General features: G+C 39.8%; 1 protein-coding gene across 5 annotated transcripts in view; it reads left to right on the top strand.

The window, feature by feature from the left end:
* Positions 1-24,284, top strand: part of cadm1b (cell adhesion molecule 1b) — a 185,649-nt gene that overhangs the window by 146,073 nt on the left and 15,292 nt on the right. For 4 of the 5 annotated variants that reach the window (XM_049577135.1, XM_049577134.1, XM_049577138.1 and 1 more), the window contains 5 exons: positions 1,016-1,153; positions 8,320-8,478; positions 11,622-11,718; positions 11,986-12,158; positions 22,442-22,492. In XM_049577135.1, the coding sequence (XP_049433092.1) occupies positions 1,016-1,153; positions 8,320-8,478; positions 11,622-11,718; positions 11,986-12,158; positions 22,442-22,492 (618 nt within the window). The remainder of the gene's footprint in view (positions 1-1,015; positions 1,154-8,319; positions 8,479-11,621; positions 11,719-11,985; positions 12,159-22,441; positions 22,493-24,284) is intronic. The other variant, XM_049577136.1, reaches the window with a different exon arrangement.

The following is a 24,284-nucleotide window of genomic DNA, read 5'->3' as shown; positions in this document are numbered from 1 at the left end:
GTTGGAGATATCAGCGGTAGAGATGTCCGACCTCTCTCAAATATAATGAAACTAGGTGTTCATTCTAGATGTTGTCTTGTGGTGCTCAAGGCGCCAAAAAATACATTTGAAAAACTCAACAGCAATAGCTCTCCCTAGTAATCATGACCTGGTTACTCAATATCCACAGACCTTGTTGTGAGCACTTTCATATAGTAACTATTTTCTCTTTACAAAACTGCGCCCGCTAACCGTTTCACTGCACAGAAGGAAGCATGCAAACACTGCTAACTCCCCTAGCGCCACTGAGCTAGTTAACGCTATGCATGCCCTTTAACTCAAAATCCAACTAAATGTTGAGTTAGTAATTTAAATACACAGTCACTTTATTACACAGAACAGGACATTTCAAACCCGTGCATTTGATCAGTCTCTCTGAGAGCAGAACAGTACCTATTCTCAGAAAAAAAACATGAAGCCATCAAACTGGTTGTCAGGTGCAAACATCTACACGTTGTTACATGAGTCAGCTGTCCCTGTTCATGTCTTATTTACAAGCTTTGTTTCTTTCAACAACATCCAGCAGGTGCCAGTTGACAAGTCGAATGGGGGGGGTGGACAGACATGTTGAGGCTTACAGGAGGGCCACAGGCCTGCGCATTACGTTCAATATATAGTATAAATAAGACACATGAAGTGTGTATTATTACTTTACCATCATTTCACATGAGATAACATTTTCTTGTAAGTTATCTGAACTTGTGTCCCCTCAGGTTAAGTCATGCTGTGATGCTAATTTTCAATTTAATTGTACTTTCACTAAAAGTATGAACAGGTACAGCTCTGCTCTCAGAGGGGTGGTATTTAACATTCATTAACTGATGGTCTGTTAAGTGTTAACTATTGGCACCTACTCAGAGAGATTTGATCAATTCACGCATTATTTAAACATGTGTCTTGCCCTTGTTATTGAGTTTTATGTGTGTATAAATGTTGTCATGTTGGTCTTTTTCTGACTGCTGCTGCCGCGGGTCAGTCCCACCAGGCAACCCAATCATCGAGAGCCGCGAGGATGTGGTCAGCGAGGGGAACGAGACGGAGCTCACCTGCACAGCCATAGGCAGCAAGCCAGCTGCCTCCATCAGATGGATGAAAGGGGAGGAAGAACTGACAGGTCAGTAGAATAACAGCCTCTCCCAGTTTGCTTCACATGCTCCAGGCCTGTCCACTTCCCTACATGTCCCGGTCTCTTGAGGCGCTTCCTGTGTGAGCAAAATGTAGTTCTCCTCTAAAACATTAATGTGTTTTACTGATGTATGTTACTGTATAGAAAGTACCACAGAAAATAATCATGTCTGGCATATCCTTTTTTTTTTTACCCACATGTAAAATCCTGTGTCCGTATGCCCTGGCTGCTTGCTCAGCTGCAGTATGTAATGATCCGGCTATGCGTTCACAACTGCAAGAGCTGCAGTCCAAGCTCATGTCATGTTTCATATAAATTTCATAAAATATTTGCCTTAGAGGCATGATTTTCAGAGATGCTTGTAAATTTAAATTACTTGAATATTTACTGTGGACATTTAGTTGCACCTCGACTGCTGATTGAATTCTATGTTCTTAAGACAACCCTAAATCTTTTCTGTTTTACTTGAAACCATCTATATATGGTAGAAATGGTTATGAACTCGCATCTGCATATTTCATCTTCATTTCAGTGCTGTACGCTGTTGCAGAGAGGGGTATATAATCTTGGGAGGTGAAAAATCCTTATTACCTCTCAGTTATGATTAGGGGTCATCAATTATTCATTACATACTTATTGTACAGCAATGGGCATATTCATTTTAGTCATATCGTATTTACACAGAGTGGATATCTCTGGGCTTGTTGTCAAATTATATATGTATTAGAATGGAGAGGATTCATTTGACTTGTTGAGAGATGAAATATTTAGACAAGAGCGAATCTGAAGCTAAATGCCATCTGTGCCTCCAGTGCTCCCTACAGGAGTCGAAGTCAATTTCTGTTTATGAGTTGTCGAGTGTTGTGTAGGGGGAGGGCGAGACAACAGGATGGTTAGATCAGCGAAATGCCACTGACATGCTGAGCAGGGCTAATCCATAGTGGCAGTGGATACATAAAGAGAGCCAGAGAGTCACGTCCTCCTGTACCCCAGGAAACACAAATCACTACTCATTATAGATGTGCTAAACAATTCATTAGCTCGAGCACGCACTGAGATTAAAAGGCACACATCACACTGGTTTTAAAGAATCTCTGTGATCATGTTTGTCTTGCGTCCGTGTGCAGGCGAGACAGCCGTAATGGCAAGAAAGAAATCTGCTGGTTGATTTAAACACACTTTCAAATTGGCCGAATTGGTTTTGCAACCATTTATCATGCTGGCAGGTAGGGGACTGATGGGCTCCGGCCTGAGAGAGACTCAACACACAAGGTGGCAAAATGCTTGTTAGCATAAATGACAGCTGCAATATTATTTAAATGTAGTTGAGCCAGGTGCTCGGCTGCTTACTGCTGCTCGAGTACAGGAGGAGATTCGTTAAAATTTTGTGTGTGATCATGTAAAACTGCATGCAGGAAGTGTTATCAGTATTTTAGAAGTTAGTAGGACTTGTATTTTAAAAAAAAATCAATTAGAAGCCATTTTTATTTGGTGCAAACACTTAAAATCTCGTGCTTTTTACACAGATTTTTTTTTTAGAAAAATAGCTCGTCACCATTAAAGCTGCCATTGCAAATTCAGCTCTGGAAGATTTTGGATTATGGCAACAATCGTTATTCAGAAAAAAATCATTTAGGAATCTCTCAAATTAATGACGGCTTTATTCATTTTTGTACTCTTATTTTCTGAATAGTTAGTGTGAGCATAGTTTCATTACTGACCTTGGGGACTCATATTTGTGAATAAATGTTCTAAATTCAAGGCTTGATTACTCGCCTGTTCCTGAGCTTTTGTCTGTACCCTGCACTTTTCTTCAATAATTACAATTTTCTCACATCTGAACAATTTCCATTCAGTGAAATGGCTTTGAGATGTGGCTTAAAAGTTGAAGAAAAATCAAGTAAGTGAATGTTAATTTTAGGATGTTTTATCATATTATAAATGCTGCTTTTGTAACACATAGAAAAATAATTTTTTAAATGTAATACTAGTACCACTTTTCAAATTAGCTACCCTTTATAAAGCATTTATAAGCTGTTATTCATGTTTGTATTAACAGTTAACAAAAAATTCACTCATGCTTTACAGTTAGGCCAGTAATAATACGAACTTTATGGCTGCCAAGTTGTGGAAAATTCTCCCTCAGCATGACACACTAGCTCCTTGATAGGTCGAAATTTAGGTTTATAATTGTTTATATTTAAAACACATAATTAAAATTGTCTCATGGCACCACTATTGTCCCATTTGGACGTAGCATGCAAATTGAGTTGAGCATCTATATTATCTTAATGTCGGCGACAGTTTCAAACAGTTTGATTCTCAGTGTGTTGGCAGGCAGAAGACTCGGGTTAGAAACTGACTGAAAGAAAATGTCACCCTGAGAAGAGGCTACGCTTGATTGCGCTGGGATTGATCAGTGGTTGATGCTCACAAGAGCGTTTGATTTGACATCTCTGCTGCAACACTCAAATCTCCTCTGCATTCAGATTCAAGTCCTTCCACGACCTGATCCGCAGTTGTTTTCCTCATCAGGGCTTGGATGACACTGATAATTGACAAGCGTTGGTTGGCCTGTACAATGATAATGGCTCCGTCTGTATGAGTCTGATCTTCAAAACATGACTCAGGACTTTCAGAAGTTTTTTGAAAACTGTTTTTCATATTCAAATTGTTTTGTAAGAAGAATTACGACCAAAAATGATTGATACTAAAAGTCAAATTAAGGACTCTTTTTCTTCATGACAGCTCTGAGGCGAGAGCAAGCACAGCTATTTTCCTGACCTTGAAATGTGTTTTGCCCATCCCTTTGGTATTTTGTATGGTGCAGAAGTCAAACGAAAAGCACGACATCATGGGACTGTACTACCTTGTCAAGCAGACAGGGCAGTAAAAGGCAGGATGCTGCTATTTTTGGTAATGTCTCTCTGAGACTGCATAAGGGCAGCTTTTTTTTTTTTTTTTGGCACAGAATCTGCAGTGATGGTTGTGTCGTCCATCGAGGGGAATGCAGTCATGACGTGTCACATGAAACCTGACTCCTCAACCATAAATTAAACTTAGAAATTCACACATGTACCTCTTGTGCCCTCACTCTCTGCAGCAAGAAAAACACACCACCAATACAGGTCGAAGACAGTGGACTGCCTTTGTAGCTTTTTCTGGAAACTAAAAACAGTATTGGAAAACAGATTGAATGATAGTGATCACAAATAAGAAAATAAACGAGAGTCAGAAGTATTGTAAAAATGAATTAATACATTTAACAATGGATTCACAAAGATATAGCTATTTACACTGTGCTTCGTGTCAGGAAGAATCAAAGCATCACCAGTGAAAGATTAACATTACATTCTCATAAGAAGTGCTACACAGTAATGAATACAGTAAACATACACATCAACACATCAACAGCTAGTCCAAAAGTGACTGTACAGTTACTTAAAATGTTGTTTTAGCATAATGGCTAGCTTGGTTAGCAGTGAGCTGATTATAGAAAATATAAATCCACTAAATCACAAATTAACAATCACACAATAGTTGTACTAAAAGGAGAAACTACAGATAACGTTTTGACGAGTAGATTAAAGATGCCTGCCAATAACTGCTTGGTCACAGAGCTGACAAAGTGACACATGGTATAAATTTGATCGTTTATCAAAATTCAATGTAATTAATGGTGATAATTATTTGGCAGGTTCCTGTTGTCAAAGTAAATTATCCTGATCAAGCTGTGATTCAAAACTGACAAAATTAGTTTCTGTTTGACAGATATTACGACTTCTATGTCATTTAAAGTGTAAAACTTATCACAGAATATCAGTTTCATTATTTTATGTGTGATACACTGTACATCTGGCATACTGTGATTATATATAGGCTACATATATATATATATATGTATATGCATACATTTCTCTTATTTATTTTCCGTAACCTGTTCGGGATTCAGCCTATCCACTGACATCAGGCAAGAGATGGGGGGACACCCTGGACAGGTCGCCAGACTATCACAGGGCTGACACATAGAGACAGACAATCTTTCACACTTATATTCACACTTACAGCCAGTTTAGAGTCACCAATTAACCTAATCTGCATGCCTTTAGACTGTGGGAGGAAAACCCACGCTGACATGGGGAGGACATGCAAACTCAACATGCACAGAGTGGCTCCCCACTGAGGATCAAACCAGAAGCCCTCTTGCTGTGAGGTGACAGCGCTAACTACTGCACTGGAAATATCCATATGGACCGTTTCAAACATGTCAACCTAAACCTTGTACAGTAAATGGCTGCCTCTGTATTTACTGTTGTAATATTTCACAATGTATGTGAATTACATCAGCTAACAGGAAGTAAACATGAAGCCAAGTGGTTGCCTAGCAATGCAGTTCATAGGAACACTGTCTATAGGGGAGACCGGCGATGGTTGTAACAAAGTGTTGGATGTAACAGCACCACTTTTACAAAAAAAAAAAGATTGCCTAAGAGTCACGCAATAAATTCATTCCTGACCATGCATGTGAATTTCATGTCTGCGTGAATAAGTGTGCATATTTCACAGCCTAAACACTGATTTTCAGTTATTAAAGTAACTTTTTGGATGTAGGCCTTGGCAATATATCGACATTATATGGATATTGTAATATGAGACTAGATATTGTCTTAGATTATTGGTATTGCAGTTGTCTGTTTCTGAACTTTCTGAACTTATCAGACTATCAGCTGTTCTGTTATTCGCCTTTACCCTTAGTCACTATATCCACATTACTGATAATTATCTAATATAAATCTCATTGCCGAAATATTTTGTGAAAGCACCCAAGAGTCAGCTCTACAATATTGTCCCAATATTGATATTGAGGTAAAAAATATAGTGATATTCAATCACCTTGCTTAGTACTGATACTGTTGATGTTAGAATTATATAACCTGTATCACAGTGCGGTGTCTTAGGTGTGAGGCATTTCATCTTTGCTCATTTCAAACCACCAGGCTGCTACAGCGAGTTAAACAATGGCTGACAAAGGAGGGGATGGTTTTAAAAAAGTGTTAAATCTAATCGCAATTACAACTAAACATATTTCTTCTACCTATGTTACTCCCATTTTTAGCATGCCAGGGCAAAAAAACAATGGGGGTGTTTGGACATGTACTAAAATCTGCATTAGATGAGATGAGGCAGGCGAAGACAGTAAAATCTGTCCCCAAAGAGTCCTCTATCAGCCATGTGACATTGAGCAGCAACTGCAAGAAATTACAAACCCTCAGAGAAACACGATCAACACAGCTGTCCTGTGTGGGCGATCACAGCAGTCTGAAAGTCTTCAATGTGCAGCATTACTTGACTGAGGTAGCACACTTTCATGTGGATTCACTCCACATGAGGTTTGCATGCAAGAATCTGATAGATCCAGGTTAGCCAGTTAGACCTTGGCAGGAATTGGTTACCAGTGAATGTATCTGTTTCTGTCTTCACTGTTACTGTTAGAATAGAACCCCTTGTATTTGAAATCAGTTAATTAATTCTATCATATAGTTGGAGAAGGTGGTGCTAGCTGCTTTTTGTAGCAGACAAATATAGGTATTTTGTGGAAAGATTGGAGAGCTCTCAAGCAAAAAATCAGCAAATTATAGGTGCTGAGTCAAAAGATGTTACAACCATGTCCAGTCTCTCCAATCAGTCCAGCGTTTCTTCCAAACATGTTTGCTCTGCACCGTCTTTTCCTGAGCAATTTTAGCAATGCAGCACTGCGAAGGTAGGAGACAATTATTGAGACTGTCTGAGAGGATAATGACTCATCATCACGCCCCTCCAATTCAAACTCCACTTTGGCACAGGTGTCCTCGGAAATGCCCCAAATGACCTTACAAATGTGACCTAGTGCTGCGCTTTAGTCTTTGTGATTGCACGCTGACAATAGAGCTCTTAATGCGAAATAGTGATCGTTATTTAGCAAGGAACAAGACATTGTTCTGCTGATCACCGCGCTCCACTTTAACTAAAGATGACTGGGATTAACTCATTTGCTGTGTGTCACGTTAATGCTCGCGGGGCTTTTTAGAGTGAAGTCAAATGCTTAGATGCAAGCTATAGTTGACGGCTTACAGAGGGCAAAGACCTGTATAACGTTAAATTTATATTTTTAGACCTACACAACATTAGATGTTCCACATTCTGAAATGTCATTTTGGGTTTTTAAGTGTTTATAAATTAACTGTTTGCCAGTCTGTACTTTTTTACATTTGAATAATTCTGCTGCGAAATAGCAAGATAATCACAGTGTCTGAATGAAAGCCATTTATTTTTTATGCACTCCCATCACACTGTCACATTTTTTATTCCTGCTGTTATTATCATTATGCTACTTGCTCTTCTCCGTCGGTCAGCGTGCTTTTCAAACAGCCTGTTCTCTCACCGCAGTTGGCAGAGTGGTCAAATTTAATGCTCTCATGCGCATTGACCACTTACCTATCCTAGTACTTTAAATTTTATGTAGGCAGGTCTTGGGTGGGTGGGTGTGTGTTTCACGGGGTTAATATCCATCAAGAGGCCACATATGTGTGTATTGGTGATCATCAACTGTGGAACAACAGTGTTTTGCCCTCCCTGAGTCCAGCCGGGCTCCCCTGTGACAAGGCTGAAATGGAAGTGTGCTGCAGGTCAGAGTGGGGCTGTAATTATTTCCTCACTTCATTAAGTGCGAGTAAACCATCACACTCAGCACTGCAGCTAATGCGATGCCCCTGTGGCATTGTAATGCTCTCTAAATGAATGCCCCTCTGACAGCCTAGGGCCTAGTGGGCAGCAGATTACTGCAGGGTTAGCCCCAACAATGCTCAACCCTCAAGCTGCAGAGGCATTCATTATCAGGCTTATATGACCCGGCCACTCCTCGCTGCTCTCGTCAGAATCGAAGGCCCCGGGCCCGTCTGAATCCTCTAAAGTCTTGTTCCGGCGCCGCATCACTAAATCATAAATTAAATGTAAATGCCATTTGAAACTACTCCACTTTGACAGGTAATGTGCTCTTAATAGCTATGACTATTTGCTCATTATGGTCACTGCGGGTCGGCGCCGCTGCAGGATTTAAGATTTGTTTTGGAGCTCTTTAGACGTTAACTTTTTTTCCTTCTGTGGTGTTTTTCTAGGTGAGACAACAGTTGAGGAGACGTATGACAGGATATTTACTGTCACCAGCCGAGTAAGATTTTCTGTCACCAAAGAGGATGATGGAGTGCCAGTGGACTGCATCATTGACCACCCAGCTGTAAAGGACCTCCTGGCTCAAAGACACTTGGAAGTGCTATGTGAGTGACCTAAAACTGTACTTTTGTCAAGCACAGAACAACACCAAGACCCCATAAACAGTGGTAGAGATTTTCTCTGGCTTGAGCTAGTTGGGGGCTTCACTGCTTAATGGTTGGGCTGTCGCATTTGTTGGCAGGTCTGCTTGCAGAAATGGCTGGTCCCCTGAAAGGTCCAGTGAATGTGCCCCCCCAAATATCTGACTCATGTGGCTGTATTTTTTGCAATGAATGCTCACAAAACAAAACAAAAAACAGAATTACCACCTTATTGTTGCCTCTGAACACCAAGTTTCTATCACAGTTTACATCCATGTCTGTAAAAATAAAAACATAGATGCTTCACACACAGCTTCCCAGCAGCAAATATACAATCAGCACAGTTTCACCAGTGCTAGTGTCACCTATTCAGTATCTGACCAAAGCTCCGTTTCCACCAAGCACTTTCGGTGTCGTACCTTTGGAACCAAAAGTAACCCTTCAGACATGGAACCTAGACCCCAAGCGTTCCCACCACAAACAGTACCCTTAAATGTGGGTGGGGTTTTTGTCAAAATGTCATCATTTAATCATTTTATCCGTTCAGACATTTGTATGAAATTTTGTCAAAATCAGCATAAGAATACTTGACTAATGGCCAAAGACATGTTTTGTGAGGTCACAATGACCTTGACCTTTGACCACCAAATTCTAATCAGTTCATTGTTGAGTCCAAGTGATTGTTGGTGCCAAATTTAAAGAAATTCCCTCTAGGTGTTCTTGTGATGTGGTGTTAACAAGAATGAGACAAAGTCACAGTGCCTTGACCTTTGACCATCAAAACCTAATTAGTTAATTGTTGACTCCAAGTGGATATCTTTCTCTCAAGGAATTTGTTAGATATCTCGTTCACAAGAATTGGACGGACGGGCAGACTTCCAGACTCTTGGATGGATAGACAGACGGATGGACAACCCGAAAACAAAATGCCTCCGGCTACAGCTATCACTGGCACAGAGACATAAAAACATTCATACCATTTTCACAAGAGTGGGAATTAATTATGAAAGAGGCTTTTTACTGAAGCAACAAAACTTACAATGTTTATTTTTGTTGTTTTAATAATTAATGGTGAATATTTTGGTTCAAAATAAAATGAGGCAATCATTGCTTATATTTAGGATCAACATGATTATTGCTTGCCTCTGTGCCCCAACTAACCCTCGGTGGCTGGGCCCCAGAAAGCTTTTCCCTTTTACCCCACTTATGGGCGGCCCTGTTTGTTGATATCACTACTGTAGACACTTTTTATGATTCAAAAGTACGACCTATTAACAATAACAATTCCAGCTTTTTGAAGTAAAAAAACATAGATATTAAGACAACAGTCAATTTTAATTTAAAAAAAAAAAAAAAAAGCTGACCAAAAATGATAAATAAATCACTAGAAAACTTCACAGATAACATTTCCAGAAGGAAGCAACACTGACAGGGTTCTTTGACAGTCACTAGAAGCCTATTTATGCTGCTTGGATGAGCTGAAATTTACTTGAGAGTCTGTGTTATTTCTTTCTGGAATTGACTGAACTGACCTTTCAACTCTGAGGAGACCAATATAAGGTAGTTTTGAAAAGAGAAGGTGTTTTTTTTTTGCACATAATATGTGTATTGTTTAAAGGATATACCTGTTTTAAATGAATGTGCTAACAAGAATCTCTGTAATTATGGGTACATTGCAAAAAAGAATACTTTAATATGAAGTTCCATCATAGCCTTAGATATATTTATGTTATATTTTAACAAATGACCGTATATAATGATGGACATAATGATGGACAATGTGTCTCCACTTCTTCCTGTAGTAGAAAAATGAGGGCAAAATATTGCAGATACAGCTGCTGACATCAAACCTCTTTTTAGAGCATCAAATAATTAATTAAAACCAAACTTTTAAGAAAAGCGTACACTTGAACAGACAACAGCGTAATAAGAACTACCTCAAATGACAAAAACCATCTTTGGAAAATTTATTTGACGTGCTCTTTTAGTTTTTAGTTTGTCCCATTTGCTAACATGGAGAGGGCTGCTTTATGGCCTATACTGCAGCCAGCCACCAGGGGGTGAATAAGACATTTTGGCTTCGCTTTTGGGGAGATGTCATGTCATCCATCTTTATTATACAGTCTATGATTTTAACATGTCTTGTTGTCCATAAATGCGGCTTTTGTGACTCATGGGTCATGCTAACTTTGCACTCAGCAACTCTTTTGTAGAGATTTCTGGAAATGAAGACAATGTTTGTGATTCATATGAATCATTTTAAATGCTTGTAGACATCGAAATAGCCATCTCGAATGACCATTATGGCTACCCGTTTAGGAATCGACATCCTTTCTACAATGGAGGTGTCAAGTGCAAAGTCAGTATGATCAATAGAGTTACAATGGCCTCATTAATGAGAAATATGCCAAGATGAAATAATCTGGAATTTTTCCTTTCAAGAGTAACTCCCTACTAGATTGTGAAAGATGAAAAACACTGTCTTTCTGGCCATTATGGGTTGAAAGGTATCAGTATCTAAAACATCATGAGTGAAAGCAGCATTAGTCCAGGTGCAGTTACTCTATGGGATGCTTACCGTCTGGCTGTTATCTATGGATCATGCAGTCTTGCTGTTCTATTCTCTCAGCCCACTGGAGCCTTCGCCCATGGGATACAGTCACCACAAGAGATAACAAATTTCTTCTCAGGTGTCAATTGATGTTTAGGTGTTCTTTAAATGGTGCATTGATTGAAGAGGTAATACAGGCTGCCTTACACTGTTAAACATCAAAGAAAGGTTAAGGTACCCTTTTGTAGTCTGTGTAGAATATTAATTTCTTTTCAGGTAGACTACTGTTTTGTCTGACCTTTCAAGGAAAAAGAGAAAGCTTGACTGAAACTGCTTGACATTTTGCTAATCTTTGGCTGGAATTGATAAGACGGAAAAAATCTTTTTGCTGTAAGGTACTGTAGACTTACTGGATGTCTACTGAGCACATTATAGGATAATCATTTCATCCTCTCTGTTTCTTTTTTGGCTGTTAACTTTTGCTTTGGCTGTAGGTGTGAGGGAAAAACAGTTTTGTTATAAATTATGACATTAATTATTCATCTTTTCTTTTCAGATAAACCAGAGGTGAAGATCGTGGTGACATATCCTGATGGTTTAACCAGAGAGGGTGACAATCTAGATCTGACATGTATCGCCGAAGGAAAACCACAGTGAGTGTTCACACAGATGGACACACTGCAACACTTTCATACTTTCCACTGTCTATCCCTTTTCTGCCAGTCCGAGCACCCCCTTAACCTTCACGTTTCATTGTACCATTTAAATGTTACCAGTTGTTTGCATGCTGTATAAAGCACATCATTAGACATGGCCTGCCAATGGCCCTCCTCAGACAATCTCAGATTTGACCTTTATTTCAGATTTCTAGTGTGGATAGACAGCGCCTGAGTGATGTGTGTGGTATTTATGCTCTCCAGTCCCCATCAGATCAACTGGCTGAGAGTAGATGAGGATGTGCCCCCTCATGCTGTGGTCACTGGCTCTGATCTGTACATCGAGAACCTCAACAAGTCCTACAACGGCACCTATCGCTGCGTGGCGTCTAATGCTGTGGGAGAGGCCTACGACGACTACATCCTCTATGTATATGGTTGGTATTAAGCTTGCTTGCGCTTGATGTTTAAATGCCATCATCACTCTTTCACAGCAGGACTCAGTCTGTAGTGCTATCAGCATATATATATATATATATATATATATATGTATATATATATATATATATATGTATATATATATATATATATATATATATATATATATATATATATATATATATATATATATATATATATATATATATATATATATATATATATGTATATATATATATATATATGTATATATATATGTATAAGACATACAATAGCGTTGGCAGTTGGGGGATTGTATTGGAACTATAAGGATTTACTACAGGGTTTGTGCAACAAACAGAATCATATTTCAAACATATATGGATGTAAGCCACTATTCATAGAAACAGGGAGCTTAAAAGCACAGAAGGTGGTTGCAGTTGACAAATCCACAGAGCTCAGAATTTATGTTGAAGATTTTAGCTGCTGCTCCACTATTAATGCATGACGAGTCTGAACCGTACATAGTAGAAAGTCATGGATAAAGTGGCTGACTCTGAAATGGCATATTAGAAACCAGGGAAGTGAGATTTTATAGAGATAGATAAACAGGTGGAAACTGTTAAACAACACAGCCTATATTGTCATATACTGTATTGTCATCATACCCTGTATAAAGTAATAATGGATGCAGCCACCAGGACATCACCCTTTGGTATGTGGACTCCTGTTTTTAAGTGACCATATATTTCAAGAGGTTGGAGCTCTGGAGGAGCTCCAGGTGACAGACAGCCTCATAGTAGTCACACACTTTTTCATGCCTTTTTAATGCATAACTTTAAGCCTTAATAAAATCTAAAATGGTAAGTTATATAAAAACGAAAACAGCCTCATAGAAGTCACACACTTTTTCATGCCTTTTAATGTATTACTTTATACCTTAATAAAAGTCAAATTAGTTTGACCCCCCCATACCTGTCATGAATGGGGAAACTAGCTATAGACATTAACAGCATTTTTTGTACCAGGGTGTAAACATGTTTATTACCACTGTAAAGTCAGGCATTTTAACTGGCGGGTCCACGGGGATTGGCTCGCTTTTGGAGCCAGCCTCTAGTGGCCATTCAAGGAACTGCAGTTTTTGCCATTTCCACGCTTCATCAGATTTTCAGCCCTGAAGGTTGTCGCGTCAAGTGCCCCCAGAGGATGTTGTTTTTTGTTATGTCTGGACAACAGGCTAGCTGTTCCCTGTTTCAAGTCTCTTTGCTAAGCTAAGCCGTCTGCCTGCTGGCTGCAGCCATAGACTGTGTATAAAGATGGACGACATGTCTCCACTTACCCCCACTGCACAGAAGTGAAGCCAGGCCACTGCCATCTTGCGCTGATGACATCATTTGAGGCCAGAGTCTGTGCAGTAGTGATCTCCACGGCACCAAGTTTCCCACACATACACCCGTCCGACCAGTTGTGAGCCCACTGATTTATTGACAAATTAAAATAGAAGAACAAACGCTTGAACACACAACAATGTGATAAGAACTTCCTTAAATGACAGAAATCATCTTTGGGAAAAAATAATTTGACATGTACTTTGAGTTTTTAGTTTGGCCTATGTCTCAGAGGGTGGGCTTTATGACCTATACTGCAGCCAGCCACCAGGGGGAGATCAATATGTTTTGGCTTCACTTTTTGGGTGCTGTCATGTTGTTCAAGTTTATATACAGTCTATAGCTGCAGCTATATATTTAGCATATAAACATGGATGTGGTGCCAATCTTCTTATCTAACTCTTGGCCAGAGAGCCCAAAATCTCAAACTATTCCTTAATAACATAAAAAAACAGTATTGGTCATGACTTTTAGGTCTCATATCAGAAATTGAACTTCATATTTCTACCATAAAGATGAGCTCTGGTTCTGTTGACTTATATTGAAGTGGGTGGAATTCCAATGTGTGCTGCAGCCAACCAGTAAAGGGCAATAAAGGGACCATCTCTCCCGGGACTTGACTTTAAATGCAGCGGACAGTTTATTCCCCTCAGTTTGAGCCCAGAATGCAGTGACCAGTATGAATTTCTCCTCACTGAAGCTTCTTCATCTTTTTATCTTTGCATGACTGTCAGTCATTACTTGTGCTGAGCATCAGAACTCAATACCTTTAAGGTATCGACTGAAATAAAAATGTCAAGTGTTATTGAAACTTCTCCAGTCTAACTATACCTGCATTTGATCCTTTTTGTATTCACAGTTAAAAAATACTATTTTATGGTTTTGCTTGCAGCTAGTCACTGCAAGTGTTCCTCAATTTAATGGCACATGTGAGTGCCCTGCTACCACAGCAGCTACAACCCAAACACTCTGTGGTGTTGCGTGGGTATTTGAGGGAGTTGGCAGGTCAGCATGTAATTTTTTAAACAAAACCAAGACTTAATAATGACACACTGATGGCAATGTTTTTCATGTTTGTTTTCAATACATCAAAATCCTCAATAAAACAATTAATAGAACACAAAACAAAGCCAAAAATACAAAATAACAAAAACAATGCCAGTGAATTCACTTGACTGGGATCACACATAATCTGAAATATTTGAAACTTTTTTTGCAAACAACTCAACTGTTTCAAGGTGCACCAGGCATCTTTGCACTTGGATCCCCAAGGGAGAGCAGCAGGAGGTACCTGTTTGAAGTTCTGAAATCATTTAGAAATCATGTAACGTGACGTCAGTGAAGTACACACTCCTCGGACCTTAATTCCCTATTTTTGGTGGCTGGCAGGGGCGATGAGGACGAGGGGAAAATAAATTTGCAGCAGGTGCAGGCATTGTTGGTGAGTTTAGCTTTCTCTCCTTGGAGCACTTGCTCCCTGCTGTTCAGAAGAGCGTTTTGTATTTCGCTCCCAAGTTTCAATTTGTGTCTGCCTGTGTGCCAAGAACATTGTCTGCCAGTGACCATACCCAAAACCAGGAAGGGTAAATCTGCTGTATAGACTGTCAAGCAATATGTACAAAAAAATCATTTCTATGTTACAATGCATGAGTTTTTCCTCAGAAATCTTAACCTAGTGCTGGATAAGTTTTGGTTGCTTGTGAGGCTTTATGTTGGCTGAATGTCAGTGTGAATACTACTTATGATGTAAGGACGAGTTTAGGGTTCGGTTGCTCTTCAAATGACCTGACTAAAATGTTTAAATCTTGGAGTCTGATGGTCAAATTTATAGTATATTAACTGAGGTTGAGAACTTAAAGGGGCTCTATGCTAAATTCAGAGCAACATGGAGATGGCTGAGCTGGCATCTAGCAGCTAACAATGCTACCTCCATAAACAGTGCTAAACATTAGCAGCAGTGCTTACAAAGCTAATGGGGGGAACCAGAGGATGGGCACAATGCTTTCATGATGCTGCTGTCTCAGCATCAGCATTAACCATCATATGAGTAAAGTACTAACTAACGTGCATGCACTTACGCAACAAAGAACAGAGAAGCTCAGATTATAACACGCATAGAGGTAGCATGACTTCATTCTCTACTCAGGACGCAATTACTCTACTCCGTCTTTCCATAGCAAGTAATGGTTTGCTGCTGCTATATTAATGCTCTGAATGTCGCATAAAGTCCACCACCACTCAAAACATTTTACTTTTTGTTTCTGCTTTTGGATGTTTGAGTTTAACTGTGGATGTTTGACACTAGACGGCTGTCTTCACATTCATCTGCTGAAGAGAGAAAGTCTCTCTCCACTCACCTAAAATCTCAGTTATAGACATGTTTGTGCAAGTATGACTTCGTAACATCACAACTAGTTTTGAAGCAAGTCATGGTCTACATCAGTGGTTCCCAACTGGTCCAGCTATGGGGTCCAGTTATCTCCTTAGTCATTAGTTCAAGGTCCACACCAGTTAATACTCCTACTTGCGTTTGGCCATGTCGCCAAGCTCGTTTGCTGTCCTGTTAAGTAGCTGTCCATAAGTCACTCACTCTACAGCAGGAAACAGCAATTCAAAATAAACACTATGTGCCAAAAATTTACTGTACTTTAAAATAAAGTATGTTTAAAACAAACTTCACGAGTCACTTGTGGTCCATTCAGAATGCACCCCTGACCTAGCAGTTAGGAACCACTTGTCTACATGTAGTAAGTAAATTAAACAAGATGTGATGGACTTTAGAGTCAGGAAGGAGGCATCTTGGTCCAGGGGTTTAACTTCTAAAATGAAAAAATATTTGAATCTGTTTTTTCAGTGATAAAGTGTAGATGTAATTTAATGAAAGTAATAATTATTCACTTTGAAAGCAGAGTATTTTTATATGTTACATCTCTGGAGGGGATCTTCAGGATATGATAAATGAGTGCATCTCAGCATTACCCTTACACTCTGCACTACTACTAAACATTACACACCCCAAAACATTTCCTGATGTTTTAACAGAAACGGGTTTTTTTTATTTGTAATGATTGTCATTGTTATTATTATTATTATTATCATTAGCATTTTTAAAATTATTATTGTTTATTTATTTATCTATTTATTTTCCTTTTAGGCCGGGATGCACTGGGATACAGGGGGGATGAGGGATTGGGTTGGAAAATGTATGTATTTGTTCTATGAAAAATCGAAAAACATATTTTCTATTGTCTTACCTCTACCTTATTATCAAAAAAAGGTTAAAAAAGATAATCTGGGAACAAAATATTAATATATGATTATTATAACTATTACTATAATTCTTTTTGTCTATGTTTTACAAGTCATCCCATCTGTGGGGATGGATTTACCAGTAGCTTTATGTTTTGTCTTCACTGTCTGGTCCCATGCCCATAACTGTCGGCACTAAACTTTTTTTGTTGATAGTTTCAGGCAGGTGTGAGGACTCATGCTGTTTAGAGAACAATGAAAACAACTGAAATTTATTGAAGTGAAATAGTCACTTCTGTCTGTGCACCTTTCAAACATTGTCACAGTAGAGAGAGAGCCAGAACAGCTCTGTCTTTGTTTGAAACATCCAAACCCCAGTGGGTTATGCTATGGTGCGAAAGCGTGCCATTATATCTGATTCACCACACATTAATGCAGATTGTTAGATTTGGCCACTTTTAAACCAATACTCATGTTTCAGCCTAGCATGTGCCCACAGCAGCAGCATCGAGTCGAGGTGCAGAGTGTTATGCTAAAATCAGAGCTGTTGTTGAAAATCGGCTCATTGTGGATATTGTGAGAGAGCCGATTGCAGGTTTCAGAATGGTGATATTGTTTTGATTATTCCTCAGTCTACTTGTTTGGGTTGTGTTGACAGCCATGAACTGTGTGTCAAAAACCAGCGATGTAACAATTTTTTTTTTTTTCTGTCTAGTTGGCAAGTTACCGGCGGTTACTTAAATATGTGCATTTGTGGAAATGAATGCATTTGTAATGGTTTTAATGTCAACACCATTTCACCAATTGTAGGACAAGCAGTGAATAGGATTTTAATGGAGGGACAAGGTCTCGGGCAGAGGTGTCAAAAAAGCTGTCACAGTCAGGAGATATTTAAGAGGGAAAATGGGGAGTGTTGTGGGTGCAGGACTAATGTGGGGTTTTTTTTAACTTAAGAGACACCTGGACTGAATTTCTACACCTTGAAAATTGAATGGTTTGTTGGAAAGGTGTTGTTGGTGTTTTGAAATTGCAGTGAGAATAACCATGTGGGGTTTTAGGAATGTCTTATCTTTTTGGCTTTAAACAGAGTAAAACCTCACTCATCCAAATCTCTCAGGTACAAAACATTCAGAGGAGAACGGGTAGTCCAATTTTTCATTGCTGAAAATTTTCAATTGCAGGAACAAAAATAACACGCAGTTTATGGAACATATACAGATCTTCACATACTCACATGTCTGACGTTCATGTGTTTATTTCAAGAGCTGACATGTGCAACTTTGTCACTGTGACATAGGTTTCCTGTGACTCTCACAACTCTGCCGCCCCATGGTTATTCATCATCGTGCTCTGCCAGGCAGATGATGACATCTGCTTGTTCCCAATGGGCCCATAATGATCACTCCCAAACAAAAGGACAGCATATGCCGGCAAATAGCTCACTCAAGGCAGACTTATTCAAGCTATCACGACTAAATTCCTAATTGTTGTGTAAAGATTGCTTTGAAATGGAGATTTGCCGTGCTTCCGCTCAGATTGTGTCTCAAAAATGAAACGTTATGTTCATTTCGAACACAGATCTTTAAAGTTATAATATAATATTCTAATATTTTACACCGAAGTGCCTGTAGGCGGTTAAGAGCTCATGAATGATGTCTACTGCTGTTATATTCATGTATCATTTGCTTCATGCTGCACCCCTAACACGTGCATGAATGAATGAAAAGCAATGGGAGGCAAATGTTCTCTGGTCCAGAATATGAAAACCATCCTTTCTACCTGCAGTATATTTGCTATCAGCGTTTGTGCCTTTGGCTATGACGTCTTCAATTAGTAACTTCCTATTCACATATTTTACCAATTTCCATTAAACACCGTTTCTCTGGTGCACTAGCTTTGGAAGCTCAATGACTCCAGCTCGCTATAATGAGACACAGGAGATTGGTAAAAGGTGCTCATAACCGCGTATAATTATGTCTGTGACTCCCACTCCTCTTTTCTGGAGGATTTAATGCCACACAAAATCATGTTGTGGTCCATGTGAGGGTTTGTTGCCCCAGACTAATCATGCTTGCTACAGTGGTTTAATTAGTGTGTTTTTGCAGCATAGATTGGTCCTAGCATGGGTAACTGGTGTTATTTTTGTTGAAGTTCGCAGCAGCAATGCATGACTTCAAACCGTCCGCTACTGTCCCACCCACTATCTTCACATTTTCCTTAACAAAATTACAATTTTCTTCTCTTATCTGGTATTTTTACTGTTTTGTTTTGTAATTTATGAGCTCTTGCTCCTGTTAAAGCCATCACACTCCTGTCAAAAAACAGCCTTTTGTCTAACCAACTGCATGCAACAAATAGCTTTATTTTAATGAGTTGTTTTGTTCTTGATAAATATTTACTTGTGAGTATTATTGATAGAGCCGAGCTGAATTGTCCATCAATTCTCTTTCATCCTGCTGCCACCCTCTACGGCTGCTAGTCCTTCGGGCTCTTCCTATTTCAAAAAGACTAATGACCTTTCACTGTGTGACAGCCCGGACAGGTGTGAGGCCGATGTAAATCCACGTCAAATCAAGTCCTATTGTGGTGCGTGTATTGTATGCGGCCGGTCGAAAGGCTGAGAAAGAGGCTTGTCATGCTGTTCTCCACGTGGGTGTGTCTGCAGCAGGCTGTGAATTGTGCCCCCTGGCTGGTGTGTGCTGGTGTGGAGAGAGCTGACCAGAGAGAGGCCTGTCTCTCTCAGAGGTGACCCAGTGCTATAACTCACACATACTGTCTGTTGGCAGGAGAACAATGCTGCTTTTACCACCACAGTGTAGCCCACAGTTGACTTTTCAACCTATGAATCTTCCACGGATGAGAAGTCAAAAACTCACAAGCCACTGGAAATTGGGGGGGTTTATCCCAGGTTTGGATATAACATCAGCAGACAGGACTCATGGTTCTCCCTGTTCTTATGAAAGGCTGCTGTGAAAATGTCCTTGTGAATCACGCTGATTTTGCCAAACAACTTCCAACACATCAGCTTGTGGATTAATTTTTCATAATATAAATTCATAGGCTACAGCACAACAACCTCTTTTACAGGCATTTCCTTCTTGTTCTTTGGGAAAACCTCCAAAAAAAATTGATGTAAAAGTAACTTTTAAGCAAGAGAAAACAAATAGACAAAAGAAAAGCAAAATCTCTTCCCTGCTGTTGTGTTGGCAGGCAGGTTTAAGCAGGCATGGATAAACAATTTCTCCTACATTGTTTCACTTTATGGTTAAATTTTCTCATATCAAATTCCTCACTGATACAAATGCTCCCTGAAAATATGGCCTCTCCAAAATACACTCATATTTCAGCCCTCATAATGCTGAGCCCAGAGTCATCCAGGCTGGAAATTGCCCATGGAGAATTCTTGTTCGCCTGGATATTATATGTGCCACATCCTATCCCAGCCTTTGTGAAGACCCTCTTCCCTGAATGGCCAATTTCCCTCTTCCAGACACTGACATTTCAGCTATCAGACTGCCTTCGGTCACAGGGAAAGAAATCTAGCCCACCCCCCTCTTCAAATACTGTCAGAGGAGAATCTCTGCCTGATACCCCGATACCCCCCTACCACCATCAACACCACCTCCGCCATACACTCCATCCCCAGCGGCAACATTATGCTGTCCTTGATGTTTTATCATTAGTTTGGGAGTGTGTGGTCCCCCACTGCTGTCTTTTGATGGAGTGCAGACAGTAAAGGCATGGAGACAGCCAGCCAATTTCCCCTGCTGCGACTCTCCCACAGCAAGGGGTCGTGCTATCTTTCCCCTGCACCAGAGCCAGGCATATATTCCCCTGATGAGGAAGCTTTCAGCCCTCCTTAGTACCGTAGCATACCTGAATTGCCCTCCATTTTGTCTTTCTGATTATTTTGTTTGGGGGTTAGTGACAGGCCTAATCAGTACAGTGCGGGGCGGAGGATGCTGCTCGGGGCTCTGCTGTGCTGCAGCGGGAGACCACCAGAGTGGTTTAATTTGCAGTTTGACTTAATTATTGCAAGAGACAAGAAAATAGCAATACCTTTCCATGATTTAGACATAATTATTCATGGTTAATTAGAAAAATTAACAAAAAAAGGGAAATGTTATAGCTTACCGTAATAAAATATAATAAAACTGCAGCACAGTGAACTGTTAGTGGTGTTTTCTTTGTGTTTTTAGCCAAGCTAGTGGCTGGCAATGACAGTCTGTAGGTCAATCAGCCCATCCAAACTGTAACAACTTAACAACTGTTGGATGGGTGGCCATTACATTTTATAAAGCCATTAATAGTTCCCAGAGGATATAGCTTTATGACATTGGTAATCGCTTTTCCTCCAGCGCCACCTCGAGGCTGACATTTTTAATTTTTAATGAAACATCTCAACAACTATCGGATGGATTGGTAAAAACTTTTGTACAGACTTTCGTGGTTAAAGAGGATTAATCCTAATGACTCTGATGATCCCCTGATTTCCTGTAGCACCATTATGAGGTTCCCATATTGAGTTAGAGATCTTGTCAACTCTTCATTAAATTTGGTGCACATATTCATGTCACCCTCAGGATGAATTATAATAACTTGATGACCCCCTGACTTTTCATTTAGTGGCATAATCAAGTAGAAACTATAATTTGTCCAAATACCTGCAAAACTAATGACATTCCAACCTCGTCTCACTCCCAACTTGTAATAACTAATGCCGACCTTTGGTCAGTGACCTTTGGTATCAGATACAGACACACCAAGGCACTCTTTAGTGGCAGTATGAGAGGCATTTATTTGATGCTCCGAGCAACTGCTATAGAAAGAGTGAGAAAGTCTACAAAGGGAGGGTGGGAGGGCAGGTGGCTGGTCAAACAATCTCCAGACTCCAACAGGAGACTGCAACTTGTTTCCTGCGTAAACCAAAAGTGAATCAGTTATATGAACAATGACGTAGTGTGCTAGCATGTGTAGCATACTACACATGTACCACACAAGTACCAAAAGTACTTATTTTAAGACAAACCATGATGTTTTTTTCTAAACCTAACCACGTGTTTTTTGTGCTGAAACTTAAGGAAGCACACCTAAAAACATTTTTACCTACGTTCTAAGTTATTTTGAAAAGAGACTGTATACATTTAACAAGCAGAAATGTGAAAGCAGAAGTTTTTTTAAAAGACACAATGCATGTAACGAGTGTAAATTTATGTGCCACCCCTAATCATCCAAAACTGATGCTAAAGGAGTAGCAGTGCATAATAATTTAACGTGTAGGGCCACTGATCGAGTGTCAGTATTTGACGAGTTAGGAGTTAGAATGTGCTGGACATTCCCACCAGCCTCAGCTGTACTTTGTGTTTAGTGCTTATTAGCGAATGTTAGCATGCTAACACACCAAGCTAACATGCTGACAATTATAAACAGGAGGTTAGCATTGTCACTGTGAGCATGTTAGCATGCTGACGTTAGCATTTAGCTCAAAGCGCCACTGTGCGACCATGAGCTCTGTCTCCTACCTCACCACTGAAATTAAAGACGTGTGCATGTTATTATTTTTTATAGCACAGCTTCTCATCTTCAATGACTTTTGTCTATTTCTTTACTCTTGTCTTCCTTTGTTTCTTATACATGTTCTTTATTTTTTTACTCTTTTCATCTAGATGCTCCCACTACTATCCCCACACCCACCACCAATCCAGTCAACACGCAAGGTACTGTATTCCCCCACTACTGTCCCTCTCAGCAATCATGTCTGTGCGTGTGTGTGCGTGCGTGTGTGTGCGTGTGTATGTGTGTGTGTGTGTGTGTTTGCGTGTGAGCTTGCATGCACTTGTGATCAGGTGACCGGGGAGAGAAAGAATGAGGGCTTGTACCTAAGGCTAAGAGAGAGACTGTGGATGGCCAGTTTTAATCAGATAATGCTGCTGATAGGTGACATTGAGGACAGGCAGCGCGGGGCTTTCAGAGACACCTGTCATAGCCCTTTTCCAGTCACATGTTTGATCTGAGAAAACGAAGAGACTCTGCTTTGCTGTTCTGCTATCTTATCAGCATCTGCAGCTATATCTCAACCGGCCCATCCATCATATTATAATGCCCTTTACATCTCCCCTACAAATGCCAGTCACATCTCGTCTTTGCGAGGCCAAAAAACATCAATAACTATTTTCTCACAGACATATGAAATGAATGAAAGGCAGTTCATTTGGGGTGTTTATAGCAGAGCAACCTTTGGCATCTCCTATACACACTATTTTATACTTTGATTAAGCTGTGTTGCAAAAAATGTATTCTAATATTAACCATTAAAAAAACCCTTGCTATTATTTCAAAAGCACCGCTAAGGCTAGACAGATGGCGAGGCAACCTTGGGAGTTGACATTTGGATATGCCAGAATGTGACATTTCAATACAAAAAAACTATCCTTAAAGAATAGATCGGTTTATCAATAGCTGCTTTAGAGATACGGCAATTTTGGCCCTTTTGTCATGGCCACTCTGCATTTCATATGGTCTTAAAAATGTGGAGTGGCAAATAAACATATAATAAGTTTGAAACTCAGTGTGAGACTGCATCAAAAGCTCCACTGTTCTAATGTGGCAGCTTTCAGATATCATTCATTTATTCATTTATTTGATCAAATAATTGGCTTTTCAATAATTTGTTTGTGCATTATGTGTGTATCAGAAAACAGGGTCAGTAGTGACAGAAATGACACTGTCTGTAGTCACATTTGCTCTTCTCCACTGCATGTTTTAAATTTCTTCCTCATGTTTGAAATTCCTACTTCAAACCTGCTTTTTCTTCCCCTCTCTCTCAAATGAAGTTATCAGCAGTGTGCCAGTGATCATGATGCATGGATACAGCCTCATTTCAGCTCTCTGACTCTCTCTGGGTGTGGCTCAGGCAAACAGGAAGTTGCTTTTGCAGAAGTGTGCATTACTCTGCATTTTTCCCTCCCTAAGCTCCTCTCCTCCAAGTTACACTGATGCAGCCGTCTCCGTGTTTTCTGCTGTAACATTCCAGTAATTTCCGAAAGACAGGCTTGAAAGAGGATTTACGGTGATTTATGCAGTACATGCTGGGAGGATGTAATTGAGCTTTCTTGCAGTTCACTACTCTTCTAAATACCCTGTCACAGGGGCAATGGTAAGCTGGCTTGCGGTAGATTGCTTTGCACTACCTTAATCAGCATAACAGCACAGTATAGCGTTTCCCTCAATAAGGACGTATACAGCACAATTTCTTATTCATTCATTATAACCAGAGTGTGAACTGGCACGGCCACCTCCACCACCAGCTGCGATTTTCTGTTGTAATCAGGGACCACTGAGCTACCTCTATATCCTGATTTTTAAAGGCCAATCAGTTAAGTTTTTGATGCACACATTTTCAGTACTGGCACATATAGACTGAAGACGTCTTGATTTTCTCTTTTAAAAAATCATTATGTTGTTTAACTGATCATCACTAAAAATCGCTCACACATTATAGATGTAAAC

The sequence above is a fragment of the Epinephelus fuscoguttatus genome, linkage group LG5, assembly GCF_011397635.1.
Source record: "Epinephelus fuscoguttatus linkage group LG5, E.fuscoguttatus.final_Chr_v1".
Taxonomy (NCBI): Eukaryota; Metazoa; Chordata; class Actinopteri; order Perciformes; family Serranidae; genus Epinephelus; species Epinephelus fuscoguttatus.
Note: the sequence above shows the minus strand (reverse complement) of the source record. Positions and strands in the feature narration are given on the sequence as shown.